Source organism: Nyctereutes procyonoides, unplaced genomic scaffold (assembly GCF_905146905.1).
Source record: "Nyctereutes procyonoides isolate TBG_1078 unplaced genomic scaffold, NYPRO_anot_genome, whole genome shotgun sequence".
Classification (NCBI taxonomy): Eukaryota; Metazoa; Chordata; class Mammalia; order Carnivora; family Canidae; genus Nyctereutes; species Nyctereutes procyonoides.
The window spans coordinates 30,304,979-30,320,349 of record NW_026575146.1 but is presented as its reverse complement, the minus strand read 5'-3'; the positions used below and the strand labels follow the sequence as shown (position 1 = coordinate 30,320,349).

The window sequence follows — 15,371 nt, the reverse complement described above, 5'->3', positions numbered from 1 at the left end:
TATTATTCCATATATTAAACTGGTCTTTCCACTTGAGGAAATGGCAAAATCTCATTTGGGAAGACATTATAAGCATAGTCGTTTTATTTGGAATGCTACTGAAATAATGAATTAATAGATTATCAAACCATGTTGGGATGGATGCCTTTTACAAAAGCATAATCATTTAACACCAATATGAGCACAGAGTTTTCTTCAAAAATTAGCAGCAGCAAGATTAAGGAGTTCTTTTTCTCTGTTTCAAGTTTTTTTTTTTTTTTTTTTTTTAAGATTCTATTTATTCATGAGAAACACAGAGACACAGGCTTCATGAGAGACACAGGCAGAAGAAGCAGACTCCATGCAGGGAGCCCAACGCAGAACTCGATTCCGGGACTCCAGGATCACGACCTGGGCCAAAGGCAGGCGCTAAACTGCTAAGCCACACAGGGATCCACTGTTTCAAGTTTTTATTTAAATTCTAGTTAGCTAACATATACTGTAATATTAGTTTCAGGAGTAGGATTTAGTGATTCATCACTTACGTGTAACATCAGTGCTCATCACAACAAGGGCCCTCCTTAATACTCATTCCCCATTTAGCCCATCCCCCCACCTGTCCTCCATCACCCCTCAGTTTGTTCTTTATAGTGAAGAGTCTGTTTTATGGTTTGCCTTCTTCTCTTTTTCTTTCCCCTCTGTTCATTTGTTTTGTTTCCTAAATTCCACTTACGAGTGAAATCATGTGGTATTTGTCTCAGAAGAGAGACTTTTATATATATTAATTTAACATGTGGCTAGAGAAAAATTGCAAATCAATGGGTGGGGGCAGAATTATTTAATAAACAAGTAGGTTGGATGGTCTTAATTTGTAAAACATTAGTATAGGTATCTAACACATAGTAAACATCAAAATTAGTTATGGTTAGGTTAAAGAGTTAAAATATTTAGAGATTAAATAGTTAAAAGAAAAGGAAGAAAATAAACTGTTTATTAGATTTCTGGCTGATATATAATTTTCTAAGCTTAGGAGCAAAATATTTACAAAAGGTATGTAAATATATTAAATATATATAAAATGTGTATAAATATGGTGTGTTTGTGTATCCACCCAAAAAGAAAAAGGATATATTTGGTCGAACTAAAATTTTTAAAAATACACGCACAGTAAAAAAATTAAATTAAATTAAATTTAAAAATAAACCTCACCCAAACTATCATTGATATAAGAAGATAGGAGAGAAAAATGTCAGAACAGAAGTTAATACTTTCAAACAAAGACCTCATATAATCTGATACAAAATATATGACCTGACCTGATCCATACAAATGAGCAAAGAATATGCACAGGAAACTCAAAAGACACATTACAAACTAAAAAATACATGCATTTATTTTATATTCAGTCTAAAAGCAAACAAGGAGATTCAAAATGTAAGAAAAAATATTTTTAAACTACTAAAATAGCATTTTAAAAATACTTGAAATGGTAATAAGTAATGCCTATATAGAAACAGGTCTTCAAATGTTTCTGGTGGAATTACAAATGGTTTTATCTTTTTAGGAAGCAAATTGGCAATATGTACCAAATGTTAAAAATACTGATATCCTTTAACCCGGTAATTGACTCTATCTTTAGAAATATAAGTTTTAAATACTTAAAATAGGGGGGAAAAGGTATATTCAAGCTGAACATCAACTCATTCTTTAGAAAATAAAAATATATATGTATAGAAGTAAACAAAGTCAGCAGTGGCATCTAGTAGTAGAAGGACATTTATGCAAATATTACATAGTTAATAAAATAATTGTTATGGAAACTAGTAACATGAGAAAGGTTTGGCATGATAAGTGACAAAACAAAGAATATCAAATTATCCGACTAGTACAATTAAAACTTCAAAAAGTTTCTAGATGGAGGAGATACCAGTATGTTAATAGTGAGTGTACTGGAGTGGCGAGATTTTCAATAAATCTTTTCTCTTTCTCTTCACAATTTCTATTATGTTATATGACCTTTATAAACAAAACATTTAATAATCAAAATAATTATTAAAATTATGCATCAATCTAAGCAAATATACCTATGCAGGGTACAAAAAAATTTAAACACATTTAAGTATCATTACTGAAAACATATTCATATGAAAATATATTTAGTTCACTTGCAAGCATTATGTGAAAATTTTCTTTTTCACAAACTCCTAGCATCTTCCTTTTTTATATTTATAAATTTTATTTTATTTTTTGAAGTTAAAAGAAATGGTTTTAATATACCTGTTTTCACTTGTTAATTCAACAGTGATTTCTACTATGCATGCTTCATAATATTTATTTATTTTCCAACATGCTGTATTTATAAATTTTAAAGGATTATTTATGAAAGCAAAGCCTTGGAGTATAAGATAAACATTAAGTCATTAAGGAATATCTCCTCATGGATTTCTGCTATAGGAGTAGAAATGTTTCATGGGGGAAAAATAATTTTAAGGTCCAACAACAACAACAACAAAATCACAGTTAAGAAAAGCAAAGATACAAAGTTTTATGCCTAAAAGAAATGAAAAACTGAACCATCTATATTCAAAACAAGCCCTAAAATGTGACTTAAATTGATATAAATTGTATGGAACCTGAATCCCACCAGAAAGTAGATTCTCTGCTATACACCAGTCATGTCAACTAATTCCATGGTTCCTTGGCTCCTTTCTTTTCAGCTATTTAAAAGCAAATTCCTTCTCAAGCCTCAACATTTCAGCAATTACTTCAAAAAGCAACCAGCACGTATGCTTTCTCTCAACTGTTTATCTATATTTTTTAAAACTGTGGGAAGTTGTTAGTGCAGTCGGAAAACTTCCCGTGGGCTGCTTTTTCTTTCTATATATCAGAGCCCATTTAATGTTAGACTGAAGGATTACAGTAACCACTGTATGTTTTTATGTATCACCTCCATTCATTCAGATTTTCCCCAACATATAACGCTGCATTGCTCATTCAGCATATAGTCTTGGAGCCAGGCTAACTGGTAATTGTTTTCACAGCTTTCCAGAGAAATATAAAGTATACTTTTGGATAGAGTGTTAAATAGAGTGACTTAACAGCACTCCTAAATTCCTACTGGTCTTTATTTAGTTGAGACTGAGTAGTAGCAGCTTTGAATAAACTGGAAAGGCAAGAGCTAGGGGGAAGGCCTCAATTTTTTCATCATTCTTCAATAGATGAAAAATAAAAGTGTACTGAGCAATTGATGCAGTGATCTGGAACAACCCTAAAATCAAAAGGATAATTGTGGATGAATTTGCCTTCCACAGGGAAAACAAAGAAAGCTTTAGCTCAAAGTGCCTTAGACAACGCTTCTAAGAAAGCCAGGTCATCAAAACTATTTCAAAAATTTTTTCAGTTGCCAAGAATGCAACATGTTATTTCAGGCAATACTTCTACTTACTATACGGACAAACTTGGACATGAAACTAATATAGTGAATCTGTGCATAATATTTATGTTCATTAACAGGCTTCAGAATATACTTCACTACTTCAAGTTTGATTTTAATTAATTTTTAACTATTTTCTGAGAACTCAAATTTTATGTATCTGGTGCTAAGTCTTCCGGAAGGAACTGCAGAATTGTTCTTAGGCCCAATCTAGACTGATCTCTAAAGATTAATTTGGCAAAAAGTGGAAAACATTTATGGTAGAGTGTATATATATATATACATATATATATACACACACACACATACGTGTAATTTTCTAAAATGAGCTTTGAGGACCAAAAACTCCAAACTTCAACAGATTCCCTATCCTGTTAAGTATCAAATCCACAGTTTTCTGGCTGGCTTTACTTGCTGATTTCTCTATAGGTGAGATTTCCCTGGCGGTTTGCATGGTTGGCTTTCAACACCTAAATCTCAGCTTAAATACCTGTTAACTCTTGATTATTTACCTGCATGATAATCAAGAGAAAAATGAAAAATGAGATTCATAAAATCCCCAAGTCTGACTTCCATTATTAGCTTCTATGATTTACAAAAAGCAGGTGATGAGCTTAATTTAATTCTAACATGATAAGCAATGCAAGAGGGAAAGCAAAGCAAAGGATTGTAAGGATTCAGTGCCTAATTGCGAAGTGATTATAATGCATGTGACAAACTAGAAATAATACTTTAAAATCATTTCCATACTGACTTTTCCCTGTACACACATCTCCATTTTTAAGTGGAAAATAAAAACTGAAGTTTAAAGTCAGTAATTATATGGAGCCTCCTTAAATTTTGAAGTATAATGCAACTAATAAGAATGTACATTGTTTATATATAAAATCTTCCATTTAGTCATATAATATAATTACTTTTCTAAAATGAATCAGCCTATATTCTTTTTCTCCACATCTGCATTAAGAAAGTTATGCACATTGGGGCTCCTGGCTGGCTCAATTGGTTAAGCGACCGACTCTTGATTTCGCCTCAGGTCATGATCTCAGGGTCATGAGACTCAGCCCCAGGACGGCTCCAAGCCCAACAGGAAGTCTGCTTGAGATTCTCTCTCTCTCTCCCTTTGCCCCTCCCCCTGTTCACACACACATGCTGTCTCTCAAACAAATAAATTAATTAAAAAAGAAAGTTATGCATGTGATTCACTTCAGTATTGTAAATAATACTGCTCAGCGATATCCAGATGCACACGTTTCTTTTCTTTTGTAGAGGTTTGTTATCTCACCTTGCACTTTGGACACTTCTGAGCGTTCCTCTGTCCATGCTCAATTTCGCTGGCCCAGTGACGCAACAATTTGTCCCCTTTTTTGTACTCCTTGCAGTTAACACCTTCATGCCAAGGAGAGTGGCACTTAAAACACCAGATGAATTGGCAAGTGGGGCACTGGATCTGTATGAGAAAAAGAAATATCAAGCACTGGTAGACCTACTGAAAGTGTTTAAAGGAATAAGAATGGTGGTGCTTGAGGAAATTAGCTAAAAAGGTTACCATTTGTCTAGATTTAAAATACTGCTCCGTCTACCAGATTGAACTATAATAAGATGTGAAGATTATATTATTAAAAGAGGAAATAATTGCTTTGGTATGGATGATAAGGCTGTTTGTACACTCTACTGGAATTAAACACTGGGCCATTCTGGAAATAATTTTGGCCTTATGAAAATCTTATATCAAAGCACAAAGTAAAACCTGAAGGCTCACAATGCCCCTAATCTACACACTCAGGCTGCTGCCTGTGATTCACCTTTCCCTTGAACCAATTTCCCAGGCATTTCCAATGCTCTTCTTACCAATGGCTTCATTCACTTTTATAAAACCAAAGCCTCATAGATACTCCATCAAATGAAAACCACACTGGGAAATAAACTACTCTTCTGGCATTTGCTAGTAAGTACCATTTCAAGTCAAGGATATGCTTCATTTGCTATTAGTCTAAGGGAAGTCAATTATAAAATTAATACAAAGAATCCTATTAGAAATATATCCGTATGGTGATATGGCCTGTACTTAGGAAACCATCAAAAAGACGTCTTTGTACTTTCACCATGTGAGAACGTGTGTTTATGTTCACTGAAAATATTTGTCTTCCACTTGACATGGAAGACATGTTATCTGGCTTCCTTTATTCCAAATGATAGTGAAGTATCCCATTCTCATCTAATGTTTCTGGTCTTCATTCTCTAAGAGCATAGGGGCATAATTTGACTTTCTCAGCCCTGTTTGACGAATGTGAATGAATATAATGTCTCACTATGACCAAGACTGATTACAATTCTTCTCTGTGATCCTATTATTTGATGCAGCGTTGCTGAATTCACCGACTACACTTTGAAGATTAGTCAGAATCTCTTTTGGTAGACTGTTGACAATATCACTACTTGCTTTTTTGGGAAACCACTTTTTTGGACAATAACGGTTCCAAGTATAGATTAACCAAGGAGCAACTATAATCCCAGCTCTTATGGTTATAACTCAAAGCACTGCAGTTTTCACTAACATCAAGAATACACAATGTTCTTCCTATGTAAATATGAACTAACAAAAGTACTTTTGCTTTTAATTTATATCAAAACAAAACAGAATATTTTCATAAAATTTTAAACATTCTATTTATTTATTGAAATTCTGTTATGTGTAATGTTTATACTGCTGCATGACATCAGTATTTATTTTTACCCACAAAATAATGCTAAAAAGTAGGTGCAGTCACAAGTTTACAGATAAGAAAACTGAGTCACAGAGATTAAATAACATGCCCAAATTAACATAGCAAGCTTGTGTTAAGAAGAAACTTAAACATAAGTTTGTCTGGCTCCGAAGCCAGCATTCTCTTCACTGTGCCAAACACTCCTTCACACTAAACAGTATTCTTTCTTTGGCAGTTGAAAATCAAAATGTAGAAGTCAAAGGTCATGTGGTTTAGCTATTCAGTAAGTCAGAATTCTATACGACTACTAACATATGGTGAATTTTGAAAATCCTTTTCAAAATTTTACTTACATACATCAGGAGACCCCTTGGTTAAAAAAAAGAGGCATGTTACTACGTGGTCATTTAAAATAAACATTTTTGCCTTCTCTCATCATTAAAGTTAAAAATAAGTCATCCTAAAGTAAGAACAATGAGAAGAAGTGGGTAAACTCCAGATAAAATGATATAAATCGATCATTCCCCCATGTCCTTGAACAATGAGGAATAAATGCAAATGTCCCACAGGGCCTCTGTGAATACAATTTTCAGATGTCATGAATGAAATGGGGAAGAAGTCAGAAAGACTTGCTTTTCCTCATGTACCTGCCATTATCTCAGAAGGGCCTATTTAACTAAGTTCTCTTCTGTTCAACATTATTAGTAATTCTAAGTCACTGACCTCTAGCCCTGTCGGGGAAAAAAAAAAAAAAAACCTCTTTGGTTTTTAATCAGTCAGACTGCATTTATGAAAAGAACAGAAGAGTGAATGAAACAGCACTTTGACACTGGGATTACCTCTGGATGTCAGACATCACAATGGCTCGAGGATCTCTGTGACCAAATGCTGAACTATCCCCCCTATGGATTCCCAAAGGAGATAGAAATGTGTGATTCTCCTAAGGCACCAGAATGATAAGGGGTCTTGATACTGGGGTGTCTATACCAGGGACTCTGGCTCTCAGCTTTGTGCAATAAACAGCTAAGTCCCACAGCAGATCCTACTGCCAATCCTCACCAACAATACGGACTCCGCGGCAAACTTGTGAACAAAGTTTTGCAGCAAGCTCTCAAGTGAAGATGAATAATTTAAATACAGACCCAACTGCTTACTGTCTCTCACTGAAAACATTAAAATAACTATTGCTTGGCTCTGGATTAAGACCATAAAAGGACTAAGAGGCAAGCCCAACCATCTTGTTCTGCATTGTCTAAATTCGAACTTTCTGGTCTGAAGATGCCTTATTCCATGGTGGCCTTAACCATACTCAAAAGTGGCCTTATATAAAACACGTATCGGCATCAATGCTGCATCTTCCTCCACTCCTTTTTTCACACGTACTCCTCCCCATGAGATGCCATCTCACAACCACAGACCTCCCACACAGATTGCCTGCCTTCTGAGTAATTCTATTCACACAGAGGTCGCTATGTTCTATCCTTGCTACTCAAGGTGTGGTTGGAGGAACAGCAACATCGGCATGACCCAGGAGTTAGCTGGAAACAAAAAATTCGTGTCACAGCCCACACCTACTGAATCAGAGTCTGCGTTTTCCCAAGGTCTCCTGGTGATTCACATGCATGCTAAAGTCGGAGGAGCTCTGTTCTGTACCATCTGATTCCACCAGGGATGAATCCCTAAGCAAAAGCATGTGTCTTCTGGCGGGTAGGCAGCCGCCCATGAGGTGGCTGGCCTGAGCTTTATGCAGGAGGGTGCTCTTGCTGAACAGAGATGAGGCAAGGCGGATTTTTTTCTCCTGAGTGAAATGGGGAAACACATCCACTTTACCTTTGTTGTGGAGACAAAGATAAGAAAAGCTGAGTGTCTACAGCGCTGATCACAGGAGAAGGGGACAACAGAGAGTCACATTTAATGACACAACAGAGGGGCTCTCATGCTACTAGAGAGTGTCCAAGTCTCTGTGAGGCCTGCCTCAGTGGCTGCTGAGGCTGCTTTCCTGCCCTTCCTCTGGAGCCTTGCAGTAAAACCTCATGAACTCAGGTAGCTTGAAAGAAAGCACATCTCTGCCTCTTGTAATTGGAGAAAGTCTAATTAACACAATCTGTCTATTGAAATCTTATCCAGATCAAATGCTATTTGCTTTGAGATGTCTTCCCTATTCCTCCCAAACAGATTCAGCATCTTCTCGGACTCACATTAGACGTGTAGATGTCTAATCTCTCTAACAGACTACAAATTCACTGAGGACAAAGGCTGTCTCGGGCAACCTGTATTTCCTGAGATAAGTAACATAGACCTTTGCAATTTGTAAAATTACTTATTTTGCACACAGCATGTACTACATATTGGCTAACATGAAGTGAATTCACAGAAAAACCAACATATCCAATTTATGAGGAACGGCTGAGATGGTATCCTTACTTCTTAGATTACCAGATGATGTTTACTAAATATTTTATACATGTGACATTTTACTGGGCAGTAGGATCATGATCAAACTCTTCTGCAAGACATAGGGCTATAAGTGTTTCAAGAATAAAATTATCAGAGTTAAGAATCTTGATTAACTTGTCCCCAAATCCATGAAAGATAAAAAAAAAGCCAAAAAAAATCTTTATGTTTTAAACTTCTGAATTCCTTTAGTTTTTCCAGAAATCTGGGCTACCATGACACTCAGATGACAAGTTAAACCCACCAACTTTCCCTAAGCAAATGGTATTTTCTTTTGAGAATTCATACCAAATAAAAAAAAAAATCACCCACAAAATAAAAACAGAGTTCAAAACCAAAGAGCACCCCAGAAATGTCTATTTGGGGGGGTCTAAATTCTATACACTCCTATATACATAATTTCAAACAAATCACAGAATACTTACTTAATATTAAAATATTAGACAATATCTATTTATAAATGGAACATTGCAAATATGAACTAAGAAAAGAATTTGCTTTATTAGAAATACAGATGCTCAATAATGAAACATATTCATCAATTCTTTTTGCCTGTTTGGCACATATTTATTGAGCACCTTTGAGTAGCACATACTGAGTGTACTAATTTTAGCCACATAAAGAATAAAATACTTATCCTCAAGGAATTTACTGAAGACCAACAGATACAAACCCATAGAACTATCAAACTATGTGATAACCACTAAAATAGAAGCTCAGACAAGTGACTTCCATGGGAAAGGTGCTACAGGAAGACTGGAAGGCTAATGTTTTTTTTTTTTTTTAATTCATTTATGATAGTCACAGAGAGAGAGAGAGAGAGAGAGAGAGAGAGAGAGAGAGAGAGGCAGAGACATAGGCAGAGGGAGAAGCAGGCTCCATGCACCGGGAGCCCGATGTGGGATTCGATCCCGGGTCTCCAGGATCGCGCCCTGGGCCAAAGGCAGGCGCCAAACCGCTGTGCCACCCAGGGATCCCTGGAAGGCTAATGTTTAGACAGAATGTGGCCTTGAAGTTCGAGGGGGACTGTCACTGGGGCCGGTGATGAGGTCGTACTTCTGGCCCAGCCTCAGCTGCCACGGAGAGCCTGAAAGCATCCTAGTGCAGTGGGGATGGAGCAAGTGTTCTAGTGGGGCCCAGAGATGTCACTTCAGCTGGTTCAGTCCTGAGCCTTGATGAGGTGTCTAATAAACAGGGTTTAATTAGTCTTATGTTGATGTTCCAATACTTTTTTTATTTCATTTTTTAAAAATAATACATTTATTTTTTAATGGTGTTCAATTTGCCAACATACAGAATAACACCCAGTGCTCATCCCGTCAAGTGCCCCCCTCAGTGCCTGTCACCCATTCACCCCCACCTCCCGCCCTCCTCCCCTTCCACCACCTCTAGTTCGTTTCCCAGAGTTAGGAGTCTTTATGTTCTGTGTCCCTTTCTGAAATTTCCTACCCATTTCTTCTCCCTTCCCTTCTATTCCCTTTCACTATTATTTATATTCCCCAAATGAATGAGAACATATAATGTTTGTCCTTCTCCAATTGACTTATTTCACTCAGCATAATACCCTCCAGTTCCATCCACGTTGAAGGATGTTTCTATACTCTTGATGTGGCTTTCAAAATACAGTGGTCCAGAAACTTCTTTCATGAAACACAGAAACTATGGCTGTCAGACTACACTGTGTCCTAAAGAAACTGATCGATACATAAATAACAGGGAAATCTTGTGGTTATAAAAAGCTTTGTGATAACTTAAGATGGCTTTCTTGAAGACAAGATGATTGTGAAGAAGTACAGGGTATCATCAAAAGGAGAGAAGTAGTCTTTGATGCATGGCCTCAAAGAAGCACTATCTGCTCCCTTAATAAGATCAAATCCTAAAGCAAGAGTGGCCGTGGAGGGAGGTTCTCCACATGGGAAAACATGGGCTTGACTTCTTGTCTCGAATCTTAATCCCTAAGATTAGTCTCTGAGTCCCCTCCTACTTGGGGATATCTCCCCGAACACCATGCCAGTAACACGCAGGCCTCATAAGGCACCGTTCCCTGAACACAGTCCAAATGTGGCCTAGTGACCCTTGCCTTAATTTCTCACAGCATAGCTGAAACCAAGCCGGAAAATGAAAGGGAATCTTTCCTAAAGGTCAGGGATCAAATGAGGACAACAAACAAACAAAACCCCCCAAAAGAGTTAACACATGACAAGATAACCTACATGGAGTTAGACAGTGGTTATTCATAAAAATGGCCTTACCAACATCCCTCATATTGGTTTCTAGGCTCCGTTGACATATGTAGCACACTATTTATTGCACAATACATCCACTTTAGTACTGGCTTTCATTTTAAAGTGGGAGGCATGTTATTCTAGGGGTTTTGTCCTTTGAAAAGAGTACTCTCTCCCTAATTTGAGGATCATTGTTTCATACCAATCTATTTTGTCTCCGCCGCCTGGAAACACCGTTAAGCATTTACAGACTCTTCCTTTAAACCTAGAAAACAGGGTTCAGAGAGTTATCTGTCTGAATTTATGTCTTGTCTGAGGACCTACCGCTTCATAGATGAATATAAATGGTACTGGAAGAGTCTGCCCTCATCTGTGTAGTCCCAACTCACTAGCCAGAGCAGTATGGCATCATCCCATTCTCAACAAGATGTCGGTTCTGAACACGACACAGTAAGGCTAATAACATCGTGTGGAGACAACCCACCAAAAGTAGCAGGAGGGCCATCTAATTATATAGCGTACCTGAGGAAATTGGAGTATTCTCTGTGACCAAGAGGTGAAAGCAAGAGATAGATCTCAGCCTGAAGGTAACAATGAATTCTTTGGAATGATTTTATAAGTAGAAAGTTCCTTAAAAATGGAAGTGTTTAACCAGCATCTGAATGGCCACCTGTAGGTATTTTGTAGAGAGGACCTATGCTCATGTAGACTGTTGCATTAGGTTCCCATACAGATCCGAGAGGGTAAATATGGCAAGGGAGGAATGCACAGTATTTAAGTGAGAAATGCAGGCCCTTCACGTCTTCCAGACCATTTTATAATGAGCACCAGACCTGGCTTACTTTTACTCATTCTTTAGCATGTCATCAGAGAGAAATGATTCTTCAACTTGTCTCTTGGGTTGAAGACCCAAGAGATGATGTGATGAAGCAAAAAACCTCAACAGTTTTCAATCTCATTGTGGGTCAATTTGTGGTAGCTATGAGCCTTGATTATTACAATTATTGTATTTTTTTTAAATGTCAGATGTAGGTTAAGACACTAAATTAATTCTAATATTTGGCCTTTGTTGTTAGAAGTTCAAGTAAAGACTCCATAAAATATTATGGCTAATTTATGCATCAATGAAGGAAACAAAGAACAACTTTAGCAAAGCACCTCATTAGTAACTAGAGGGGAAAAAATGGATCCTAATAAAATGTAGTAGCTCTGCATCATAGCTGAGTATTACACATTTTTTCAGAGTTAGCATATATAACACACCCTTTGTTTAAGCTGGCTTCTTTAAACCACACTAGACACCTTTGTCATTATCTCCTTCACAAATCTATGCTAGCAATGATCATTTAGGAAGCTACACTTGTTTTCTACAACCCTGAACATCAATGATGCATTAATGCCAGGAGAAACTGGTGTGTGCTATAGGATGAACTGATCTCGCAGGGCTCATGCACCACCTGATTCTCAATTTGTAACGCTGTCAACTTAAAGTGATGGTGAGGGGGCAGGGAGGGGATGAGAGCGAAGTAGCATGCTAGCCACACTGTCACAGGGAAACTTCAAACATTTTTATACATGGGAAACAATTCTCAAATTATCTTTACCAAAGGAAACCTTAAATTAATTAATTAATTAATTAATTAATTAATTAATATAAATGACAATTGTTTATTGGAGGCACAACTGAAGATGTGAAGCTGGGATCTGAACAAAGGATTGGCAAGGCCCCAGAAGCCTAAATAGTGGGAAGCCGCTGTGACTCTTAGGGCCATAGAGACAAAGGAGGAAAGAGGTTTCTGCAGCCCAGTGAGAATTAGCAATATGGGGGAGGGACCATCTGGGGGGGAGGTACAGTCCTAGAGGGACACAGCTACTGCCAGACCTTTGTACTGAATCAGGAAGGGAGTGAGGAAGTAATGCATCTACTGTTCTCTCCTTCCACCTTCTTGTCTCCTGCCAATGCCAACACTTGGCTGAATCCAAATAGGAATTGAGATGTAAGGGAGTCTGGAAAAGCAGTTCAAAAAGGCAGTTTTCTGGAGTACAGGACAGGTCAGAGAGGGCTGAGTAATAGACACAGGAAGAGGGTAAATGGAGTATTACCAGAATTCCAGCCTTCCACTTAAGCACATTTTAAAGTACATTAATTACGAACAATAAACCCATTGACTTGATTATAAAGACCTTAGAAAGGTTCTTTTACTACACAAGGAAATAATGTATTTGCACAGTTTTATAAAATGCAATTTCTACCCAGAGGGTTTAATAATTACAAGAGAGGGGGAAAAGACTGTTAACTATATAAGGTAAGAACATAGAGGGAGTTTCCCCCGTGACATTTTACTGGCTTTTTCTTCCACCTTACAATGAATCAAAGTACCATTCTGTGAATTTTCAAGGTTCTGTTTATTATTTGTGGGAAAAAGAGTGGAGTTATTGCCTCAAGGAAACCATAAAGAAAACGACCTTTCACACATTCCCTGCATTGATTTATGCATGCCCTTCAACTTAGTCCAAATCAGTATGAAAAGAGGGACCATTTCTTGGTCTACACTTGGAAATGGGAGAGAAACCTAGAACTACCCCTACCTCAGTAAAACTCCCAGGCATAAAATGACTACATTTAATCATTTGTAATTTTCTCCTCTTTTTCATAAAAAAATAACTATCTTTACCTCTGAACATGTTTTATCCATTTCTGTGAATGTAGTTACCTGCTCCTGCTTCAACCTCGTCAAATATTAATGCTTGCCAATCAGATCCCTCCTCAGAAGGTCCATGTTTCTTGGATATCACCCTGAAGCCCCAAAGGATCTTCAAACTTAACATCATCAATACATTTCAAACCGAATTTGCTTTTCACTCCCCAAACCTGCTCTTTTTCAAGATATGGTCAATATCATCCCTCCTTAAAAAAAAAAAAAAAAAAAAAAAAAAAATATATATATATATATATATATATATATATATATATATATATCCCTCCTTTACTACCACCATCCATCAGGCATCCAATCTTTTATTCCACCTATCTTATTCTTGAATCTTCTATCTCCTTCCTAGCAGCCCAGGGTTGCTCATTCTGTGGCCCCTGCCTAATAATGATAGCAAACATAAGAATTTCCAGCAAGTGTTAAGCACTCAGGATATATCAAACATGGTGCTAAGCACTTTACATGTGTGACCCAGTTTAATTCTTACTCTGCCCTCCTGACAGGTACTATTACTAACCCCAGTAAGAGATGTGAAAACTGTACTCACGGGTGCAGAGCTCATATGGGGCAGACTGAGTTTAAATACAGTTGGAAGCCAGTGCTCTGACCCCACCTTTTCCAGCTTGGCAAATTCAACATTTCAAAGCTCAGTTTACTCTTACTGAAGCCTTTTCAATCCCTCCTGTCCTTTCTTCTCCAAGTGTTCTCAGCATTTTCTACCCATGTTTACTACAGTACACATTATTATGTATGCATTGGCCCATTTCTTAGTTCCTCCAACAAATCTATTTTGAGAGCACAGTTTTTCAGACGCAGGGCTTGACACAACTTAGCAGTCAGCAAGCCTGGACCTGGCCTCGTAGAGACCAGTGGGAGAAACTCTAAGCAAATAATCACACACATAACACTATAAAAGCCCAGATGATAGTTGCTATGGATAAAAACTTCTGGTGCTGGGGATATGTCTGTCACCAGGCGTCACATGAGCACCATTAAAGCCATAACTTCAGCATCTTTATTTTCCCCTCGCTAATGTGTTCACTGTATTGATAACGCAGTTGCATTAATAAATTCTAAGAATGGCTTAGCTTAGAAATTAGATATTTTTACTGGATTTGAAATTAACTTTGAAGAAATGGAATGGTATAATATTTTGGCCTCATGACAAGAGTTGCAGGAACAAGAAGACAAATGTTATGAAGGAGAAAGACTGGATTTGCACAAAGGCAAGGTCATCTCAATGTAAATCTCTCCATTCAGGGACATACTTCTTCTCTTTGATACAACAGTAGTTTAATGGAGTTCAGACATAATGCAAAGCTCCACGTACTCAAACTTCGGTCAGAGGGGATATGCTGAGAGAGGGCTTGGAAGGATGTACTGGCCCCTAAGAGCTCTTCGTACTGCTTGGTGATATATTCTGCTTATCCCTTTCTCATTTGCAAAATACAAAGAAATTTAACAAGTAGTATTTATAAGTCTGTTCAAATGAAATCCCCACATGTGACATTTTAGATTTCAAATATCACATGAGATGTACCCAAAGGTATTTCCTGCTATAAAATAGCCATGATATTTCCAAGCAATTTTAACCTTTTTATTTAAGCGCTTCTAAATTGACAGAAATCATAATAAATGTTCAAGGTGTGACATCCTGGATCACAGTATTATAATTCAATGACACAAAAAGAATAATATTGAAATATATATTACAAAGAGTTTCATCAAAAGATACAAAACCCACTTTAGGGGGCATCTGGGTGGCTTAGTGGTTGAGTGTCTGTCTTTGGTTCAGGTTGTGGACCGGGGTCCTGGGATGGAGTCCTGCTCCAGGCTCCCTGCTTCTCCCTCTGCCTAT

The 15,371-nt window shown here is 37.3% G+C and overlaps 1 protein-coding gene across 1 annotated transcript in view; it reads right to left on the bottom strand.

The window, feature by feature from the left end:
* The window catches only part of RNF217 (ring finger protein 217), a 131,067-nt gene that overhangs the window by 31,830 nt on the left and 83,866 nt on the right, over positions 1-15,371 (bottom strand). Inside the window, 1 exon segment of the mRNA XM_055310140.1 lies at positions 4,698-4,862. Coding sequence (XP_055166115.1) covers positions 4,698-4,862 — 165 coding nt within the window.